The 18,753-nt window shown below is 39.8% G+C and overlaps 1 protein-coding gene across 1 annotated transcript; it reads right to left on the reverse strand.

Annotated features, from left to right (window-relative positions):
- Positions 1-1,120: 1,120 nt before the first annotated feature.
- Positions 1,121-12,901, reverse strand: POU1F1 (POU class 1 homeobox 1). Its single transcript, XM_009960549.1, has 7 exons — positions 12,760-12,901; positions 10,757-10,762; positions 9,875-9,940; positions 7,577-7,822; positions 5,614-5,778; positions 4,102-4,162; positions 1,121-1,334 (listed from the first exon to the last, which is right to left on the reverse strand). The coding sequence occupies exons 1-7, from the start codon at positions 12,899-12,901 to the stop codon at positions 1,121-1,123; spliced, it is 900 nt and encodes a 299-aa protein (XP_009958851.1).
- Positions 12,902-18,753: the final 5,852 nt, after the last annotated feature.

Below are 18,753 nucleotides of genomic sequence, written 5' to 3' on the forward strand. Positions count from 1 at the left end.
GCATCCTAATTTTTATAGCTAAGCCTATCCAAATCAAACTTTAAGGCATATGGTAAATTAGCAAGAATTACCTTCGATAAGCATTAAGAGTCACTTCTACTTTGCACCCGTTTAAGGTGGTTGAGTGGTACGTGAAGACAGAGCACAGTAGGAATGGTGTTGTCACCTCTGTACTTAGGTGTACTCTGTAAGCTTACTCTACCATAAATAATGACAGGAATTATAGCATGTTTCTAATGGCTTTGTCCTGAACTTACACAAGGACTTCGCCTGTGATGATTCGGAGGTGTACAGCTGTTGTGAGCAGGTAGCTGAGTTTGAACCGTCCTTTGGAAACACAGCTCTTCACCTAGCGTTCTTCTGTGTGGCACTCGGATCTAGTTGCAGTCCCACAAGATCTTGTGGGTATATCCCATCCTTGGCCATAACGGCCATAACTAGATATTCAGCAATGTCACCACTGCTTGTTTAAGGCCACTCGTTCACCTTCTCTTCTTTGAAGATCTAATTTCTCACTGATGCTCAGTTTGCTGAGCTCAGTGTTCACTGCTGGAGGCGGGACCCTGCCACATGCCTGATGGCTTACAATCTTGCAAAGGTTAGCGCAGTTAGCTAGTTAGTGTGGGGTGGGGGGTATAGCACGTGCATGGGCCCACAGAGGCAAAGTTCTTTCAAAACTATAGCTGCTGATATCAAGCTTTGTAACCTTTCTTCACATACAAGGTGAAGGCTTTGTTTCCTGATGCTTAGGGTGATTTCATGGGGTTCTCCATTAATCATCAAACATACCGCAGATACAAGAAAGGCACGGCACAAGGAAACTGCAAGTACTTGAGCAACTTGGAAAGCATTTCTAATTGAATAATGCATAATAGCTTCCTTGCAGTTAAGCAGAGACTTCCAACTCTTTAAATACATGCAGTAGCATTTAATCTGTTTCCAACCTTTTACGTTAAAATCGTGTCTTCAACAACATACTACATCTGAAGCTGGCTAGCTTGTAAGAGAAACAAGTGGTTTACTGATTTTTTTTTTTTTTAAAAAAAAAAACCCCTCAACATATTATTTACAATATTCACAAAAAGCAGAACAGAAATCCACGTCTATGCATGGAAAAGCTTTACCGGCACTCGTGATGCTCCTTGATAATAGAACTAAAGGCATTCTGATGTAAACTTGTCTTCACTCTTTTTTCCCTTTGTCTTCTGTTGCAAAACCAAACTCTCACAACTTCTTTCTCAAGATTGAGCCCCTCAGCCATCCTCATAATTTCCTGAGAAGAAGGCTTACTTTGTTCTCCAAAGTGCCTCTCTAGGGCTTCTTTGGCAGCGATACTGGATAAAGGGATAAAATATCATCTTTAAAAACATTTCTGACACATTCAGGCTTTCACCACTAGTTCAGGAGAAGGGTCAAACAACAACACTGAAGGCAGTGACTTAGTTTCTTTCCTCTTTTTCTATGTAAAGGAAAACCAGAGAGCTTAGAGTACACTGTAGTTCTTTGCTGACATGAACACCATGACATCACACAGGATTTCACCACAGAGTAATTTAAAGCAAAAGTAGCATCGAGTTTGGTGCAATTTCCGTGGTAATCATGAAATATTTATGCTCCTCGATGTTCTCTAAGAGATACAGCAATTAGACATGAATTGGATCACAGGGATTGGAACAAGCCTGACCGCCCATTCTGCCGCAGTCACAGCAGTGTCATAGAGATTCAGCAAATGCACATCCGTGGGGTTACCTGGTTGTATCAAATCGTTTGGGTTTACAAAGGGGAAGAGCTCCACCACTTACAATTTGGGAAATGTTGTATATTGTATCAAGTTCTGCATCTCATTATGTTATAGAGAGGGCACTAAAGTATTTCTAGAAATCACAGAGATTACGGTAATCTGTTTTAGCAATCTTCACATTTTCTAAAAGTCTGCCTCCATCTGTTTCTCACAACCATTAGTGAACAAAGTTGAGTGGTTCAATAAACAAAGTAAGTTAAGACTCTTATCTTTTCTTATTGACAAAGAGAATTTCCTTCACGTTTGTGTTAGGTATTCTCAGAAAAAAAAGTGTCTGCAACACGCTTGTGTGCCAACGGGATGCATCCAAAACTGGCTTCAATAGTAGCTGTAATTTCTTTGGACGCTAGAGGGCACTTCATGCATTATTCTGGAAATGAGGTAGAGATATTTCTGTTACAGAAATATACAAAGTATCTGCTAGATTTACAGTTATTTCATTACCTCATCTGTAGTACCTTGCTGGTCTTTATTTATAGGTCTATTTTGCAGTATTTAGTAATGTTACCAAAATTACCTAATTAATAGCATGGTGTTCTGCACACATAGAGTTCTAGAAACATCATTAGTTTTGACTAAGATTTTCTTAGGCTTTCTAATCAAAGTAGAAAATAAAATAGCTTCCACAAATTCAAACTATGTAGTTTTTGCTCAGGGTATGGCTAACCTAAATTAATTAGTGGGATTTTTGGTTTACCTCTAGTTTACCTTCAAACATCCATTAAGAATTGCTAAGAGTAAGGCTGCAGTTCAGATAAAATCCTGATTAGTTTGAGGTACTCAAACTGAGGCCCTATATGCCTTCAAAGGAACAATTAATATTTTCTTACTATATGGGATTTGGACCTGAACTTCATCTCAGTTATCTGTGCCCTTGACAACCTGCCGTATTTGATAGTGCCAGTGCAGTGGTGTTAGATGTAAAAGCAAGAATAATTAAAAAAAAAAAAAAAAGCTTAATACAAGGACTGATTTCCTCAATAGCTGTTAAAAAGCAACACCAAAACCCATGATGTTAGATGAGTGGTCTTCAGTGGGCTCCTCTAGCCAGGAGAAAACACCTAGGACCGAGATGCTCTCAACTCACAGCTCTTGTGCAGGCCGTACTACATAAACCGGGCAAGGTCTCTGCATTGCTGCTCAAGTCCTTACTGGCTTGCAGAGAAGCTGAGAGGAGAAACTGGCCTCCCAAAAGTAAAGCTTCATCCGCTGTGAGATGCTGTGATGAGCAAACAAGCTATGAAGCGTCTCCCATCCCCAGTTCACTGCTAATTGAGAAGGATCTTCTTAGAAGAATACTTATTTAAAAAAACAGAGAAAAATCACATCTTCATTTTATTCCTTATATCAAAGGCAATATGACTCAAAAAACAAGTCTCAAGTTGAATGTAAGAGGAAAGGGTACATGTTGTGGCTGTGGGACTATAGAGCAGCCTATGGCTCTGGGAGGTGTCACTGCACATCGGGAAGGATCCCTGTTCAAAAACCAGGCAATTCACTGTAATGGGTAGGGCCCAACAGCACCAGGATTGTGCCCAAAGGCAGCCAAATTCCCTTCCTCTGGAAGAACACTACAGCTCCTTGGAGGCCGCCAGAGTGAATTCTTCTTCACCAAAAGTAATAAGAGTCTGGGATATCTAAAGGAGAAGAAAATACCCCATGTTCTCATTTTGCCTATTTGGTGTTTGGTTTTGTAATACGATTTAACCAGCCTACTTGTTTTCCCCGTGAGGTTGAGGCTAGATAGATGGTAGTAGATGTTGGACACCAGAGATGTGAGAAACAGAAGGAGGTTCTCAGAATAACTCACTGGTTTTTCTCTTTAGCTCATTGAAGTGTTTCTTTGGGAACTCCAAAGAATCCAGTGGCAGAGTATAGGGACAGGAATGCAACATTTTGTTAAAAGCTTGTCCTCAAACTTCCCAGACCTCAATTCTCTGGCCAAATAATGCAATTTATTTTGATATAATGTAGAACCTCCAAAAATGAAAACAAGGGTGCTGTGATACCTTATTCATTATATAGATTCCATAAAATCTGTGAAGAACTGGAATAAAATATTTTTTTCATATTAAAGTGTGTTGTCATATGTTGAAAAAAAGTCTTTAATTGGGAAAAGATTTATGTTTGGAGCAAACTGGGATTTTGCTGTTATTTTCCACTAGAATGTTTCAAAATAGTGAAACATCTTGAAGCACCAGCTACAGAGATTCATTAATAGAAAATGACACTTTGATTTTGAAAAAGAAGCATCTTAGCCAAAGTGGTTTCTAGCATGTAACACCCTAAATATTTATTACCTTATGGTGGTTCTGCGCTTCCTCTTCCGCTCATTCACTCCAACTTTTTCATTGTATAAAGCTGTATTCAAACAAAATAAACCAAAACCCAGCAGTTACCTTCCACAGGGAATGGAAAACAAGCACAATCTTCTCCAGAAAAGAAGTCCCTTTCTTTGAAAACAGAAGAAAGATAATGTCACTGAGTAAGAGCAGCACCACACATACAAGAATTTTCTTTAAGATGGCTGATCACTGTTTTACCTCCGGCACAAAAATGGTGTGCCACCGGTAAAGCTGTGAACAGTGCTGGCTCTGTGCCTACGTACCTGTGGAGCTGTACTTCAGCCCCTCCTTTGACATACCTTGTTCCTCCTGCCCTGCAGGGTACAGTCTAGGGAGATGGAGTCCATTTCCATGCCCTTTGGCTGCCTCATCCTCTTTCTTCAGAAATACAGCCATGGCCTCCAACCCTCTATTCATCTGTCTGGTTCACCCTGCTTTCTGACAGACAAGTCCCCCCTCACTTCTCAGAGGCCACTGCCTGTACACATGCTCTTACCCTGCAGCTCAAGCCTGTAAAGCTGCTCAGGTGGTCAGCAGCTGCTACCCACCCCAACATCCTCAACAAGCAGTTCTTGCGGTGTGCCGGCCACATTAGAAGAGCCTCTGGTTTATAGTGCAGTTACAGGGGAAGGAAGCCTTCTATATTTGGTTCAAAGGAAACTGAAGTGTGTGGCAGAAGGAGATGTTTAACAAGTTTCCTGCCGTTGAATACAATGGCAAATCCAAAAAGTAGCATTAAGATCAGCTTCTCTTTCTTCCCATGCTAGGTGAGTGCTGCACAGTGGTAGTCCTGGCTTTTGCTGTCACCTCCAGGCATACTGCTCCTCAGCATTTCAATTCATCCAGCTGAAAAGGGTGTTCTTTAAGGCAACCCATTTCCTTTAAATCAACCAACTTGTTCTAAAGTACACTTTGCCCAGTGAACCCCATGACTCTTCCTGCAACTGGAAAGTAACTGGGCAAAAGGAAGAGAATCCTCTAGCAGCAAAAAGGTCACATCAAAAACCTCTATGCCACCCTGTTCTTCTTCGGGGTTTAAAGACCACTGCCTTAATTGAACTCAAATCCTTTCCTCCGGCCACATCTCATATGCCAGATGTTGGAAGGAAGAGCCCTTTGCTAGTGAAGAATCCCCATATGCTGCTAAATGGGCATCCTGCAGATCCTAATAACAGCTCTGACTTATGCTACAGGTGTGGAGCTAGTTTGCTGGGATGAGGTTGAAAGAAATTAATTCCAGTAGGCCAAGTGATATTTCTGCTATTCTGTACCCTCCAAGCATTTTAGCTTGCCCCTCCTTGCTCACCCAAAAAAAAGATAACAAAAATTTAATATAAACACACCTTAGTATTTAAAGCTGGTAAAACAAAATCTTTACTCAATGGAAGACACGTATTAGTCTTTCAGCACATACACAGGACTCTGATTTAAATGTAAATCAATATTTAGAGGATTTCAATTCTCTACCTCCTATTTGTTCTGCTTCCTCCAGCCACTTGGATAGTATTGATTTCAGCTTGCATGCGTTCTTGAAACTCAGCTGCAAGTTTTCAAACCGGCAAATAGTAGTTTGGCTGAATTCAGAGCCGTGCACAGCAGCCAGTGCTTCTCCAACATTGGTTTGTGTATAACCTGTCAAAAATGAAGAGGAAAAAAATCTCCTTGGAGCTTTCTAGAAAGGCTTACTTTCCTTGAGACACTTAGCCCTTCACTGCTGACTCTTATGAGCAGTGTGTCTGCAGCATCTTCAGGGTGGGCTTTTTGCGGACATCTCTGTGGCAGACTCTGAGTTCACCTCAGAGACCTTTTAGTCTGCTGTTTGTTTCAGTGGAGTTTTACACTCCAAGATTAAGGATTTGAGAAGGATCCAGACACCCTGTATCTCTCTTTCTATAGATGGTGCAATAGCAATAAGCTAATCCCTGACAGCACCATTGCTGTCCTGTTATTTGGTGCCACAACTAAGTTGAAGTGATTAGAGAAATGCTGGAGTTTCCATGCAGACACTGACTTTGTAACAGCAGCTCCCTGTTCAGTGCTCTGAATGTGTATCTGCCATGTTCAGGGGTCTGGCTCATCGTCCTCCCTTTCTGCCTCTGCACCAGAACAGGCAGGATTCTCTTTAAATGCCGAATGTCTCACGAGACAGCTTTTATACCTCCACTTTGATTGCACTGACTCTGTGTCTCTCAGTCTCAGACCCACAGCCCATATTAACTGTGTCCTCCCTTGTAAAGCTTCATCTCAGATGAGTTTTCCTGTACAAACTGCGTTTTTCCCATCAGATCATTAAGCCCAGTCTCACAGGCTCCGTGTCATTTGTTTTCATCAGAAAAAGTTTTGTTTCCTCACAAACCCAGGATTAAGACACAGTAATAATTACAGTGATTAACAGCCTGGGGCCCAGCAAACCTTTCCATTGCTGTTGCTGACATTACATACGTGATAGACAGCATAACTGGCCAAGATGCAAATACTGTTTTAATTCTTAAATTTTTGTTTCAGTGTTTATTTTTACACTGCAAATGGAACACACTGGTGTTCTAGCTGTTGAGATAATGCATAGATACCTTATTTTTTTTTTTGCATTTATATAGCTGGAAGGATGGCCTATCTTGTAATGATACGGTGCAACGTTATAAACGATAATGTTAAAATTGCAGCTCTTCATTCCAATTACCCAATATTCATAAGTGGGATTAATCTGCAGCAGTAAATGTTTTTTTTTTTCCAGTACAGTTCAAATAAGTTTGAGACAGGCTTTTACTTTGCAATGCATCTCTATCCCTGACAGGTGAGAAAGACAGGGCTCAGTCCACCTTTGTTCTCAGCTAAGATTGTCCCATGAAAGACAAGCACCTCACTGGAGATCCTCTGATGCAATCCATCCTGCATCAGTCCCAGTATCAGACAGCAACAAAGATATCAATTGCTGCTCTACCTGTGTCCTAGCACAAGAAGTTAAATGAGGAAGAGAAGCTTGCTACTAGTATGAAAGATTTGCCATGGATGTCACCCATCTGATATACTGAAATGACATTGCACCATCAGATGAAGCACTTCATGGGGAAGAGGATGGGTATGAGAGGTTAGAGCATGTGCTGCACTAAGTTACAGAAAATTTGTGGCTGTGCAAAATAATGCACCTGCTACTGAATGTAATTCAGGGAACAACAATAGTTTTCTCTGCACTTCAGACAAACAATTTAAGGGCAGGAAAGTTTAAAGTCACTTTCTGCGTACTAAGTTGCAAAAAGCTGAAGTTCATTAATTCCATACAAGTCTTTCAGGAATGGAAAAAGTGTGGCAGTGCAAGGCAGGATTAGAGTTCAGACTAGACAACTGCGGAGGCCAGTCTGTAAAACATTCAGAAATAATTGGGCTTTCGCTGGAATTTTGCAGTTTTTGTTCGCAGACATAAAGCACATACCCAGCTTAATCCTCCGCAGCTTAAATTCATTAGCAAATTTCTCCAGTTCCCTGATTTCGGGGGAGTCCATGTCGACGGGCTCTTCAGCAGACTTGCTTTTTCTGCGGAACTCCTGCTTGAAGTCTGCAGCAGTGGGTTCGTCTGTGAGGAGGGACTGGTGCATGGGTGTGAAGCTGTGGCCCAGGGCACAGGAGCTGGCACTCAGGGTGTGCTCCGGGAATTTATAAAGGCAAGGGGTCAGGCTACCTGAGCAATACCAAAAAGAAGACTAAGTACAGTTATTCTCTACCACTACACAATAAAAACACACCTTCGCCATCTCATAATCCATGTCTGTAATATTTATCATATATTATGCAAAATTACCCAAGAGCAAGTTCTCCTAGGAGATACAGTCTCTCTTCTCCCAATACATGAAAACCAATCAACAGCCACTTTCACAGGACACAGCCATCCAATTTCTTAGCAAACTGTGATGCACTTAAATAAGATAGTAAATGGTCCAAACTTAAGTAAATAACAATCCAAGGTTTCAGCTGGAATTAAGTGACACAGTAAGACTGATGGATCTATGGCATTTTGAGCCACCTAAAATGTGCCAGTCTCTATTTTCTGGTACAAAGAATATTTCCATATAAATACATTTTGATGCTTACACAATATACTATATTGGTTTATCTTCCCCATGAAGTTTGTCTGAGGAAAGTACACAGGTAAGAGCTCAGAGAAAAAAAAAAAAAAAAAAAAAAGAAAAAGAAGAAAAAAAACCCAAATCCAGAACACATTCAGAATGATTGTTCAGGCTTAAAAAGAAATTGCTCAAGGACAAAACAAAACTACCTCATACTACCTTTGTTCACAAATATCAGACAAAAAGGAGATTCAGTTAAGAGTGAAGGCTGGGTTTTTTTGCTAGATATTATACGTACAGCTAAAGAGTTTCTAACCTGAAGGGCAAAAAAAAAAAAAAACTATTAGAGAAATATCAATGCTCTTCAGTGTACTTGGAGCAGTCAGTAAATTCCAGATGCTCAGGACATCCTTCCTCATCTTCTAAATTACACAAAACGTTGTATCAGAACTCAGAACTTCATTAACCTCCCACCCCTTCCTCCATTTACTTTTCTTGTCCTCACTGCCTCAGTTGCTCTCACCAATGTTGGAGGTTCTAATCCCATAAGAATATTTTATGCTTCACACGGGATAACCACAAAAAAAAAAAAATAATTTTCTCAAAGAATAAAGGAAAAGACTAAAAAAGAGAAGGACTTGCTTTGCAAGGTGCTGACACCATTTACCACGTTGGGGTGTGGCATGCTGCATGTCTGTAAGATGCGACTCTGGGAGAGGCTTGCTGATAGCATCTCTGGAGTGGCAGACTTGATGCCTGAAAAAAAAAAAAAAAAGAGGGGGTGTAAAAAGAAAAGAGAAAAATGAAAATGTAGTTATTTTGGAATGAAACAAAATGAACAGAATGATGCTTTTTGTTCAATACCTATTAACTTTTTCTGAAGTCTCAACAATGCCAGGAATGTTTGCAACAGACTCATAGATGAACAATGAAACAGGAGCATTTGAACATTTGCACACCATGAAGGAAGTCTACACTCTGTCCCTAGAAAGTCCCTATGCAGATGTATTCATCTAAGTTGACTTACTCTGATGTTTCCTTTGCTCTTAAATGAAATAAGATGCTGAGTTTGATTTTGGATTATCTCCAAGTCACGATTGTTTCCTGGGAGCTGTGTTAATTTGGTTCATGGCATTATCTCATTGACTGCGACTTGAATTTGCATAGAACAACAGTTCCATTTTCTTAATCAGCCTGGGACATGGGAAACTGAGCAGGATGCTAGCCTATGTTCACGAGTGTAAAAATCCAAGATCATCTGTAGGACCTGCCTGCTGAATCCAGCTGTCCTTCCATTATGCCACCATTTTATTTTATAGCTCCAGTCAGAGCTCCATCACCCCAGGTATTGGTAACACACAAGTATATCAGGTGCATCACTCCTGGTCTCTCAAAAGTGATGAAAACCAGGAGAAATAGACATAGGTGAGCAAGAAGAGCAGCACTGTCCCAGTCTTGGAGAGAGAAATAAGATACAGAGTGATTTCCCTAGAGATGCAGAGGTTTGGGGAAACTGGGCACTGACCCCTAGTTTCCTAAAGCCTTTTCTAGTGCCTTAACCCCAATCCTGTCTTCTTTAAGCAACTATCTTGAATCAGTCCCTCTAAAGGAAAACTGGCCAAAACCAACATGCTAATAGCTCACCTAGTGAAGGATATGTCTCTTACCTGCCATCACCCCGTAGGCAGACGGTTGATTTCCATAATGACAGGAAGGCACAGAGTAATGAAGGCCTGCCGAAGCATTTCCCAAAGTCATCACGGCAAAAGGATACAGGAGCATACAGGAGTTTGGATCAAAAACAAAACAGGGGGGACTAGTAAGAAAATGTGTGAGGATTCAAGACACGGCCTTTATGTTCAGAGGCAGACAGTATCCTTGCACGTAGTTTTTGCATGCATTCAGTAAGCATTTAACTCTGGGCCATAACCATCAGGTTAACACTGCTGGAAGTCCAGACGCTTGGCCGGGTCACACCAGACAAGACTGCCAGTATAAATAGTGAGATACACTCTGAGCCAAGACCAGAAATTGTCATGCTGTGGTCTCAATGCATTATTTTTAGCATAATCTATGGGCATAACCCAGTTTACATATACTGCTGAGCAAGGGAGGCATTGAACTCTCCAGGAGAACATCAGTTCCCCTCCCCACTGAAATTCCACACACCATTTCATTTAATCTTACATAAAAACTTGCTCTATGTTCCCAGAAAACAGATTGGCTTCGCTGCCATGCAAACCTGACAGTGAACACAGGCACCAAGGAAGGCAATATTTTATGTATGCCTAAGACCTGGGTTTCCAAAGGCAGAAGTTTGGGACATTTGCTTTGAGGCATCCAGAAGTCACATTTGCTTAAGTGCCAAGCCACCAAAATCATTTCAGAGTGCTTTGGCAGGGTGGTAGGGAAAGAGAATGATAGACTCTGGGCTCTTCTAAAAAGTTAGGCCTAAATCAACATTTTCCATTATCAGCACCAACAAACACACAACTAACTCATCTCCAGTGTTTTCACAGGGGTGTTTCAGATCTGTGCTCAGTAATCACCAGTGCCTGAAGAATTAGAGTATTTTTTACTGAATGCAAAATGAGAGGTATGGCTGTTTCTCATGCATAAGCAAGCATAGAAACCCATATACTGTCCCCTCTAACAACTGCTATAAAGTACAATATTAAAAATTCATGTTTGTGAGCATTCAGATATGTAAAACTGCATTTTAGAGCACACATTCCAGTTGTTCAAAACAATATAATTAATTAGGGATTAGACTCTCTGACTTTTACAACTGTGATCATAACATTAAAATGTCCTGTTTAGATACACTTATAAAACCTGCTAAAACAGGCATGCTTATACTAGTACAAATGCACCCAAAATAAAGATTGCATTAATAATACTAATGTATTTTGAGCAATGCTACTTTTCTGTTCAGGTAAGATCTAAGTGTTTATGGGTGGATTTTTTTTTCTATTATTTCATAATCCATAGTCCGTAATTTTTATGCATAAAAATAGCATTTTCAACTTGCTAATAAGGATTTGAAATTATATATAGTGAGGATGATGCTATTTAAATTTAATAACAATTAAAGTGTTGAGGATACTGCAGAACATCAGGCGTGTGGCATGGCATAGTATTTAAACAGAGGTATATTTACCTCTATCTTGTGATGCAGAATTGTTACATGCATTTTAAAAATTTTTTACATTTAATGTAAGTTGTTATTCAAGGTTCTTTCATGTCTACTTTGAGCATAAATTCTCCTTAGATGCTTTCACCAGAATGACTTTGTTTATTACAATTTCTGAATCTACGTATGAAATCTGTAAACCTTTATTCATTATAGTTAACACACTCTGTCACTGCTCCCATTCTCACAGGGTCACCTGATAGATATGATCCTGCAAACAAAATTTACACTTACCGAAGTGATGTTTGTCCTTGGGTGATAACTACAAAATATCAAACACTGAACCTGAAGCAGATGAGTAAATGCCTTTGGCTGGCTGTCACCACATGCTTTTTATTACGAATCAGCTGAATCTAGAAAGTACTACTATGATACAGATACATAAATTTGGCCTCATACAAAATTTAAATTCTCCTATTTCCTACTACCACTGCTAACCAACAGCCGCATTAGGATATTTTGAGCTTCCTGCTTAATGTATAAGATCCTGTTATCTGTCATCAATGCTCAGTTTTCATTGCATACATGTTTTTTCTTATTATTCAAATGTTTTATTACTGATGCAACTCAGGAGAAGGCTAGTTTTTTCTTAAGACTCCAAATAAAATTTTTACCTTAATGCAATTTCAAACAAACCTAAACTATTTATTTTTCTGTTCCTGAAAACTTTCCATCAACAATTCCTGTATTCCAGAATCCCGCTTCTGCAGATTTAAGGCTGTACAAACACTTTCTTTCTCTTTCTGTCTTTCTCAGACAGTTCAATGATTACATAGTCCTAGTATTTAAATGCAATTAATTGGATTATACAAACACACAAAATTCAAAAATACTGATGAGACTTCTGCCACCAATTCTGAACATCCCACTTAGTCTTGATTCAGCATGCAATACGTTCTGTAAAACACTGCTTTCCTTCTTGAAAGCTTCCTTAAATGATATTCACACCTGAACTGTTTTAAATAAATTTCCTATATAAAGTAATTTATATTATTTTAAATTGCAGTTACATAATAAACTTTCAATTAATTTAAATGACACTTGTCATTGAAGACTGTATAGAAATAACAGTGACAGTGTTTGAGCCTGTTCTGAGTTAATACATTGGTAGCATACTTGAGCTTAATCTCGTAACAAACTCAGAGAAATCTACAAATTCAGCTAAAACACAAATATTTGGGGTGTTCCTGATTTACTCATCACATAGAATTTTGTGAAAATGCTTCTACTTTAATGTAGTCCAATCACACATATCATTGATACCAAACGTTTTAAATATTGCAGAACATGATGAACACGTATCATCCAGAAGCATTACAAATGAGAGTTACTGACAGCAAGATTATTTTTAAAAGGTACCTGTAGACACAACATTGGTGGCATGGTTAGAAACCGGCAGGCACTCTGCAGCGCTGTGATGCATTATCAGAGGCAGAGAGGGAGAAGAGTCAGAATTCAAGGGTACAAAGGTGTCAGATGAAGCAAATGCTTGGCAAGTCATACCCTCCAACAGGCAAAAGAGCCACTTGCCCCTGTGTGATTAACGGCAGCTCAAACTCTATTCCAGGCTTTTTACCTGCATATACATATACAGGAGGGCTCCAGAGCACAGGGAGGTCGTGTGCAGGTATTTATATCACTAGGAAATCCCTTTATCCATTTTAATGTTCTTTTCCCAGCAATATTGCTATACTGCTATAGAGCCTCCTTCCTTCCCACACAAACACAAAACGTGTCCAGTTAATGGGGGGGGGGGAGAAATGAGAAATCGGAGACACTATTTGACAGATATTTTCAATTAGGTCTTTTGTGAAGAACAATGACCAGAAAAAAAAAAAAAAAAAAGTATCGTCTCCAAAGTCAGTAGCAATGAGACAGATACGTTTAATACTAAGTAGGTTTCCACAGTTAACACCTGCCCCCAAAATCTCATCGAGGCAATTGTCTGGAAGGAAACCTGGCTGAGACCTCAATCGAAAGTCTGCAAAAGTCAGGAACCTATAGCAAAATAATCTAAATTAACCTAATTCCCAGAAGTTGCACAGTGATCATTTGTCTTAACGTATACTAGCATAAATCAGAGACTTGTAATACGGAGCAGCTGTATCCAGGAAGAAGTTTCTGAACAGATAGCTTTATGACAAGCTAAATGTTTATGTAAGATAAACTCTTGAAAGAGCCCATAATGTCAAATAAAACTCATTCACATTTCCTATCACTAATTTATACTACCACAGCATTTACAGTGTCATCCAGAAGGTCCTGGTCTTTATTGTGCTAAGTAAAAGCAAGATCTTTTCTCAAAGAGTTTTCCGAGTGAGTTGTTGGCATGAGATTAGTATTACTTTGGAGCAGTAAAGAACATTACAGGTTCCCTTAAAAATTATGAAAATTACTGCAGTATACCACAGTTACATATTCCAGGTATATGACACAAATTTAAAAAAAAAAAAATTACACAGGTTGTCTATTTCATTAATTTTTACTTTTTTAGGAGGTAAAAATCCATTGATGTGGAAGATTTTCTTTGTGGTCTGTTTTTTGGGGTGGGTTTTTTTTTTGTGTTTTGTGACCATAGATGGTTGGGTTAGACTTATTTATTTTATTTAAAGATGACCATACCTTCTGTGTGTTTGGTATTCCAAACTGGTTTAAATACCTGAATTAAGATTTTGATGGCATAGTCTTCAGATGTGTGATATGGGAGTAATCATACATGTTATTGTATCACTACTCACGGCTTACCGCATAACAGTGGTATTGTCAAGCCATTTGTAGATGAAGATTCTGTCATCAAATGAACTGCCACCTATATTACTTTAGCCTTGGTCTGATATATATTCAAGTCTGCGGACTCATCAGTACACTGACTAATGAATCAGAACTGAGTCTTAAAATCTAGTATTTCATTCAGCTGAGGATATATTTGGAACTCATGCAATTCTCAGATCAGAGCATGGGACTGAAGGAAACTAGGACGGAAATCAACAATGATGACAGTGTCTTGTAACATCTTACATGCTATAAATAGTTCTCAAATGGTATATCCTTCTTATGACACAAAAAATTTTGTTAGCTCCAATGGCAGGTGTGTAGCACTTTGGGCCAGAGTGCTATACCTAATAGAAAGTGCATAAACTGTTACCCAATTGAGTGGAAATTCAATAATTATTTTAATCATTTTCATCTCTGGTGACATTTTCTCACTCAGCAAGAAGCATAATACATCCACAAAAGGCGTCAGTACACCTGCCTACTGGTGTCTTGAAGCCATGGGAGAAAAAGAACCACTAAGAACAACTATACAGCCTTGTCCTTGACAATTCTTTTTCCTCAACTCCCCGCAGGTAACACTTCTACCACAAACTCATAGTTAAATGCAAAGAGATTGTGTCCCTTCCCCAAGTGCAAGATGGAGCTCACTTCCAGATTTCCATTTCTTCCTGAGGTTAGGAGACTTACCTAACTTCGCCTAAGTAGGTGCTCAAGCTTTCCAGACCTATACAGCTCATGAGAGGATGGTGCAGTATGTTCCTGAAGGGTGCTCACCTGCAGAAGCTGGGAGCAAGAGTGACTAGGAAAGTACGTGCAGCCAGCAATCATGAGGCATTGAACTTTTCCTCAGAGTATGAGAAAAGCTGTTCTGTGATGCCATCCCAGACACGACCTCAAATGAGTTTTTCATGCCAGTGCTATAGTGTTTCGTACTGCTGAATGACTTGGATTTTTATTTTTACGTGTTTGCGCCACACTGCCTACTTTCCACTAAGGTAACTTCTTCACTATTTTTCCTTTTGTTTTGATTATGACTGAGTTTTTAGTTGCATTTAGTTTAAAATAAAGTTATTTGTCTGCATTTTTGAGCATTTGGAATAGCTAGACTCTGTTACCAATACCAGGTATTTGACAAATTTCACACTCATCAGATAGAATAATGAAGCTCATTTTTAAAGAGAACAGCACCTCTGCTAAAGCTTTGTTACAACCCCCTGTGGATACTGTGCTAATCTCTTACTACTTCTGTTCTGCCAAGAATCCCTTGGTGGTGACTTCCTGACACCAGCCACACTCAGCTATTTGGCTGGGCTTCAGACACTGTTTTGCCCATAGTTACCTTATGACTCTGTAGACAATGATTTCATGGTCAATTTTAAACTCTGCATTACAAGGATTTTGCCAACATTTACTCTTCTTACCGCAGCTCCTATCTAGAGCTGCAGTAATAGGTACTCTTCTGCTTGTTTAGGGAGGTCCTGGGAGAACAAAGACCTGAGAAGTGCTTCCTTACTGCCTTGCTGACATCTCAGGAACCAGTGCCAGGACTTTGTCCAAAGACACTCCATTCTGGCCATAAGAACATGCTAATCATAAGCAAAAAGAATGATACAGTGCTCTTCTCCTGTGCCAAGAAGCAGTCAGACTTTGGGACTGGAGAAGTCAGGTTGAATTAACAGCAGCTTCTCTCTTCTGGCTACACTCACAGAAGACCCAAGATGTTGGATGCTGGTAGACCACCAATGGGAGACCTGCAGTAAGGGGGATTTTTCGGTTGGTTTGTTGGTTGTTTTAAAAAAAATAAAAACTTAATCTTACATGACTGTAAAGGGTACCCAAGGTCCTTTTTCCCTCCTCAGATGTTAACAGAATGTGCCAGCTTATCTACAGCCTTAGAGCAGAGATACTACCCCTTACTTTGTTACATGACCTATATCTGTCCTCCCTTCAAACCACAGTCTTTGGCCAGACCTTAAAAAGAAAGGCTGGACTATGCTAATTATGTACTAATAAATCCCAATCACCATCTGAACCTCAACACTCAGCATCCCAATTTTGGACAGCTTATGGAAACAAAATGTATGTGTCCTTTTCTGGTGAGAGAGCGCCTTATGAATGAGAAAAGCTTCACTGGACATACTCAAGTGGACCAAGAAATATACATGGAAGTTTTTATCACCCAGAGAGCCTTCTCTTCCTTTATTTCTCAATTATCTTCTGATAGTTAAAAATGAAAGACTAACAGTTGAACTGAGGGTTTCAGCCAGTAATTTCAGATCTGCTGCTACCAACAGAAAGAGATCTTTCCTACACTTACAAGTGCTCTCAAAAATGCAGTGGAGGTTTTCTGTCCCGAGACACAGACTCCATTCTCCACTTGGATGGTAACGTGACGTTGGTACACATCACAGTAAAGCCTGTCTGGCCCACCCACACTCCCGGGCCACTGCCACCACCCCGCGCTGTACCACCTCCTGAATCCTCAGTTGAAACTGGCCTTTCAAGTGGCTATTACTTCTATAAGGATGACTAGGGAAAATTAAGATTTTAATTACTGAACCCCTTTTTATACTGTCTGTTATAATACTGAGGTCACTAATTTTTCCCTTGTTGTCTCCAATTTTTACTTCATGTCAGGAGACTGATTCTTTTCTTCCTAAAAGTGTTCTGATTGAATTCCAAAATGCTGAAGAAAGCCTTCAAAAAACCTTTGGGCTTTTGTTTAGACAGAATTAAGCTATTTGCTTTCATGGCGGATATGTTCCTTCACATGGTTTTCTCGGCTTAGAGGTAACCTCCAGTTGTAGTGAGGACTGGCTGTGAGACAGCCAGGGAAAGCACCATCATTTTGCTCACAGGAACACAGCATCTCTGTTCCTAAGACATGATCCCATGCTGATTGACAACAGGGATTTTCAACCTCACCTTTGTCAAACACTACGTAATTGCAAAGGAAACCAGACCCAATGTCGGTCTTGGCAGCATCATTCATCCATTCTTTTTCCTGGGTCTCCAAGACCTTCATCTAGATAAGATGCAAATATAAGGCTTGTTCAAATAAAGAGCTTGTAGAGATGGAAGCATAATCTACAAGCATAATCACTACAAAGCTCCTAAGCCTGAAACATATTCCACTCAAATAATCACCCACATGTACATTTGTACTCTAGAGAGGGAGTGTTTGTATAGATATATATGTATACACACCCATGTATCCCTCTCTCCCAATAACGCGTGTTAGAGAACCTCTGGTTCCTTGGAGAGGAAGCTTCACTTTTGCCTTTACTGTACACGGGGTGGGGGATCTTTAACACTTTCTATTTCTGGTACTACTACAACTTGCACCTTGTCACCCCTATGTGTTTTTGTACAATGTACTTTTATGTAAAAATTCCTCTGTCACACGTTTCAATTTTATGCAGAATACCTGACTTCCCAGGTTTCAATTCCATAACTTCATGGTTAGTTTTCACTAAGTTAGGTAAAAACTAGAAAATAAATAGAAAGGAAACAGAAAACTGCCATCTTCTTTCTACTTTGTCAGTAAGAGTCTTTTGCAGATGCATGATAAAACAATGGGTTGAGCATGCTCCCACCTCATTCCAGATCTCCAGAGTCTACTAAGCTTCCAGTTGTATCATTCTTCTGTGCAGGGTATTTTCTTAATTCATGGTACTCCTGGCACACTTGGCACTGCCCATAATCATGCAAAGCTGAGCAGTCTGTCATAACTGTTCTGCAAGAAGTATCCAAGCTCTGCCTGCTCAGTGCCATGTAACAAGAGTATCTGCAAAACATAGTGGTGGTTGTTTCACATGCACACAGACACTAAAAGATCCTTAGTGGAACAGCAAGTACACGGTTCCTCCTCTCCTGCTATCAATGCAGTAGCACACCTAGACAGCAGCTCTCAGGCAGAAATACTCTATCGCTGCTGCACAGGCTACATCAGAAAGCTGGCCTGTGAAACCCACAGTAATGGGTAAGGCAGCCCCTTAAATACAGATGTTTGGACTGCTCCTCAGTATCAAAGTGTACTTTATTTTCAAGGACTTGTCTTCACGGAGTGAGAGGTCCCAACAATAGGTGGTATCAATAGGAGCTGGAAGTACTGAGCATCACAAAAAAGCAAGGCTGAGAGAGATTTCAGCACATCTTGGAACGTAAGCATTAAATATGCCATTATTATCACACAAAAACAGTGACCTGGATGGAAATAAACACTGGTGATATAATTGTAGATGCTGTGTCATTTTTTTGCAATATTTTAGTGTTTTCAGTAGTTCACAACTGCTCTAAAGGTCTGCATGTTGACACAATCCTTTCCTTTAGTTTTACTATCCAGAAAGATCTGTAACTGAAATTACTATGCTCATGTTATGGAAATACTAAAAAGACAGTGCAATATCATAGATTTATAGTTTACTTCCCACTCTATAAATGGAAAAGACATCTCTAAGTACATTACACTGTGCACAGGAAAAAAATATTTCTTAGGCAAGACATAAATTGACTAACCGTCAGTGTATGCCATGGATAGTTTCATCCACAAATGATGGGGAGGGAGGGCAGATTAAA

The sequence above is a fragment of the Leptosomus discolor genome, chromosome 1 (genome assembly GCF_034619465.1).
Source record: "Leptosomus discolor isolate bLepDis1 chromosome 1, bLepDis1.hap2, whole genome shotgun sequence".
Classification (NCBI taxonomy): Eukaryota; Metazoa; Chordata; class Aves; order Leptosomiformes; family Leptosomidae; genus Leptosomus; species Leptosomus discolor.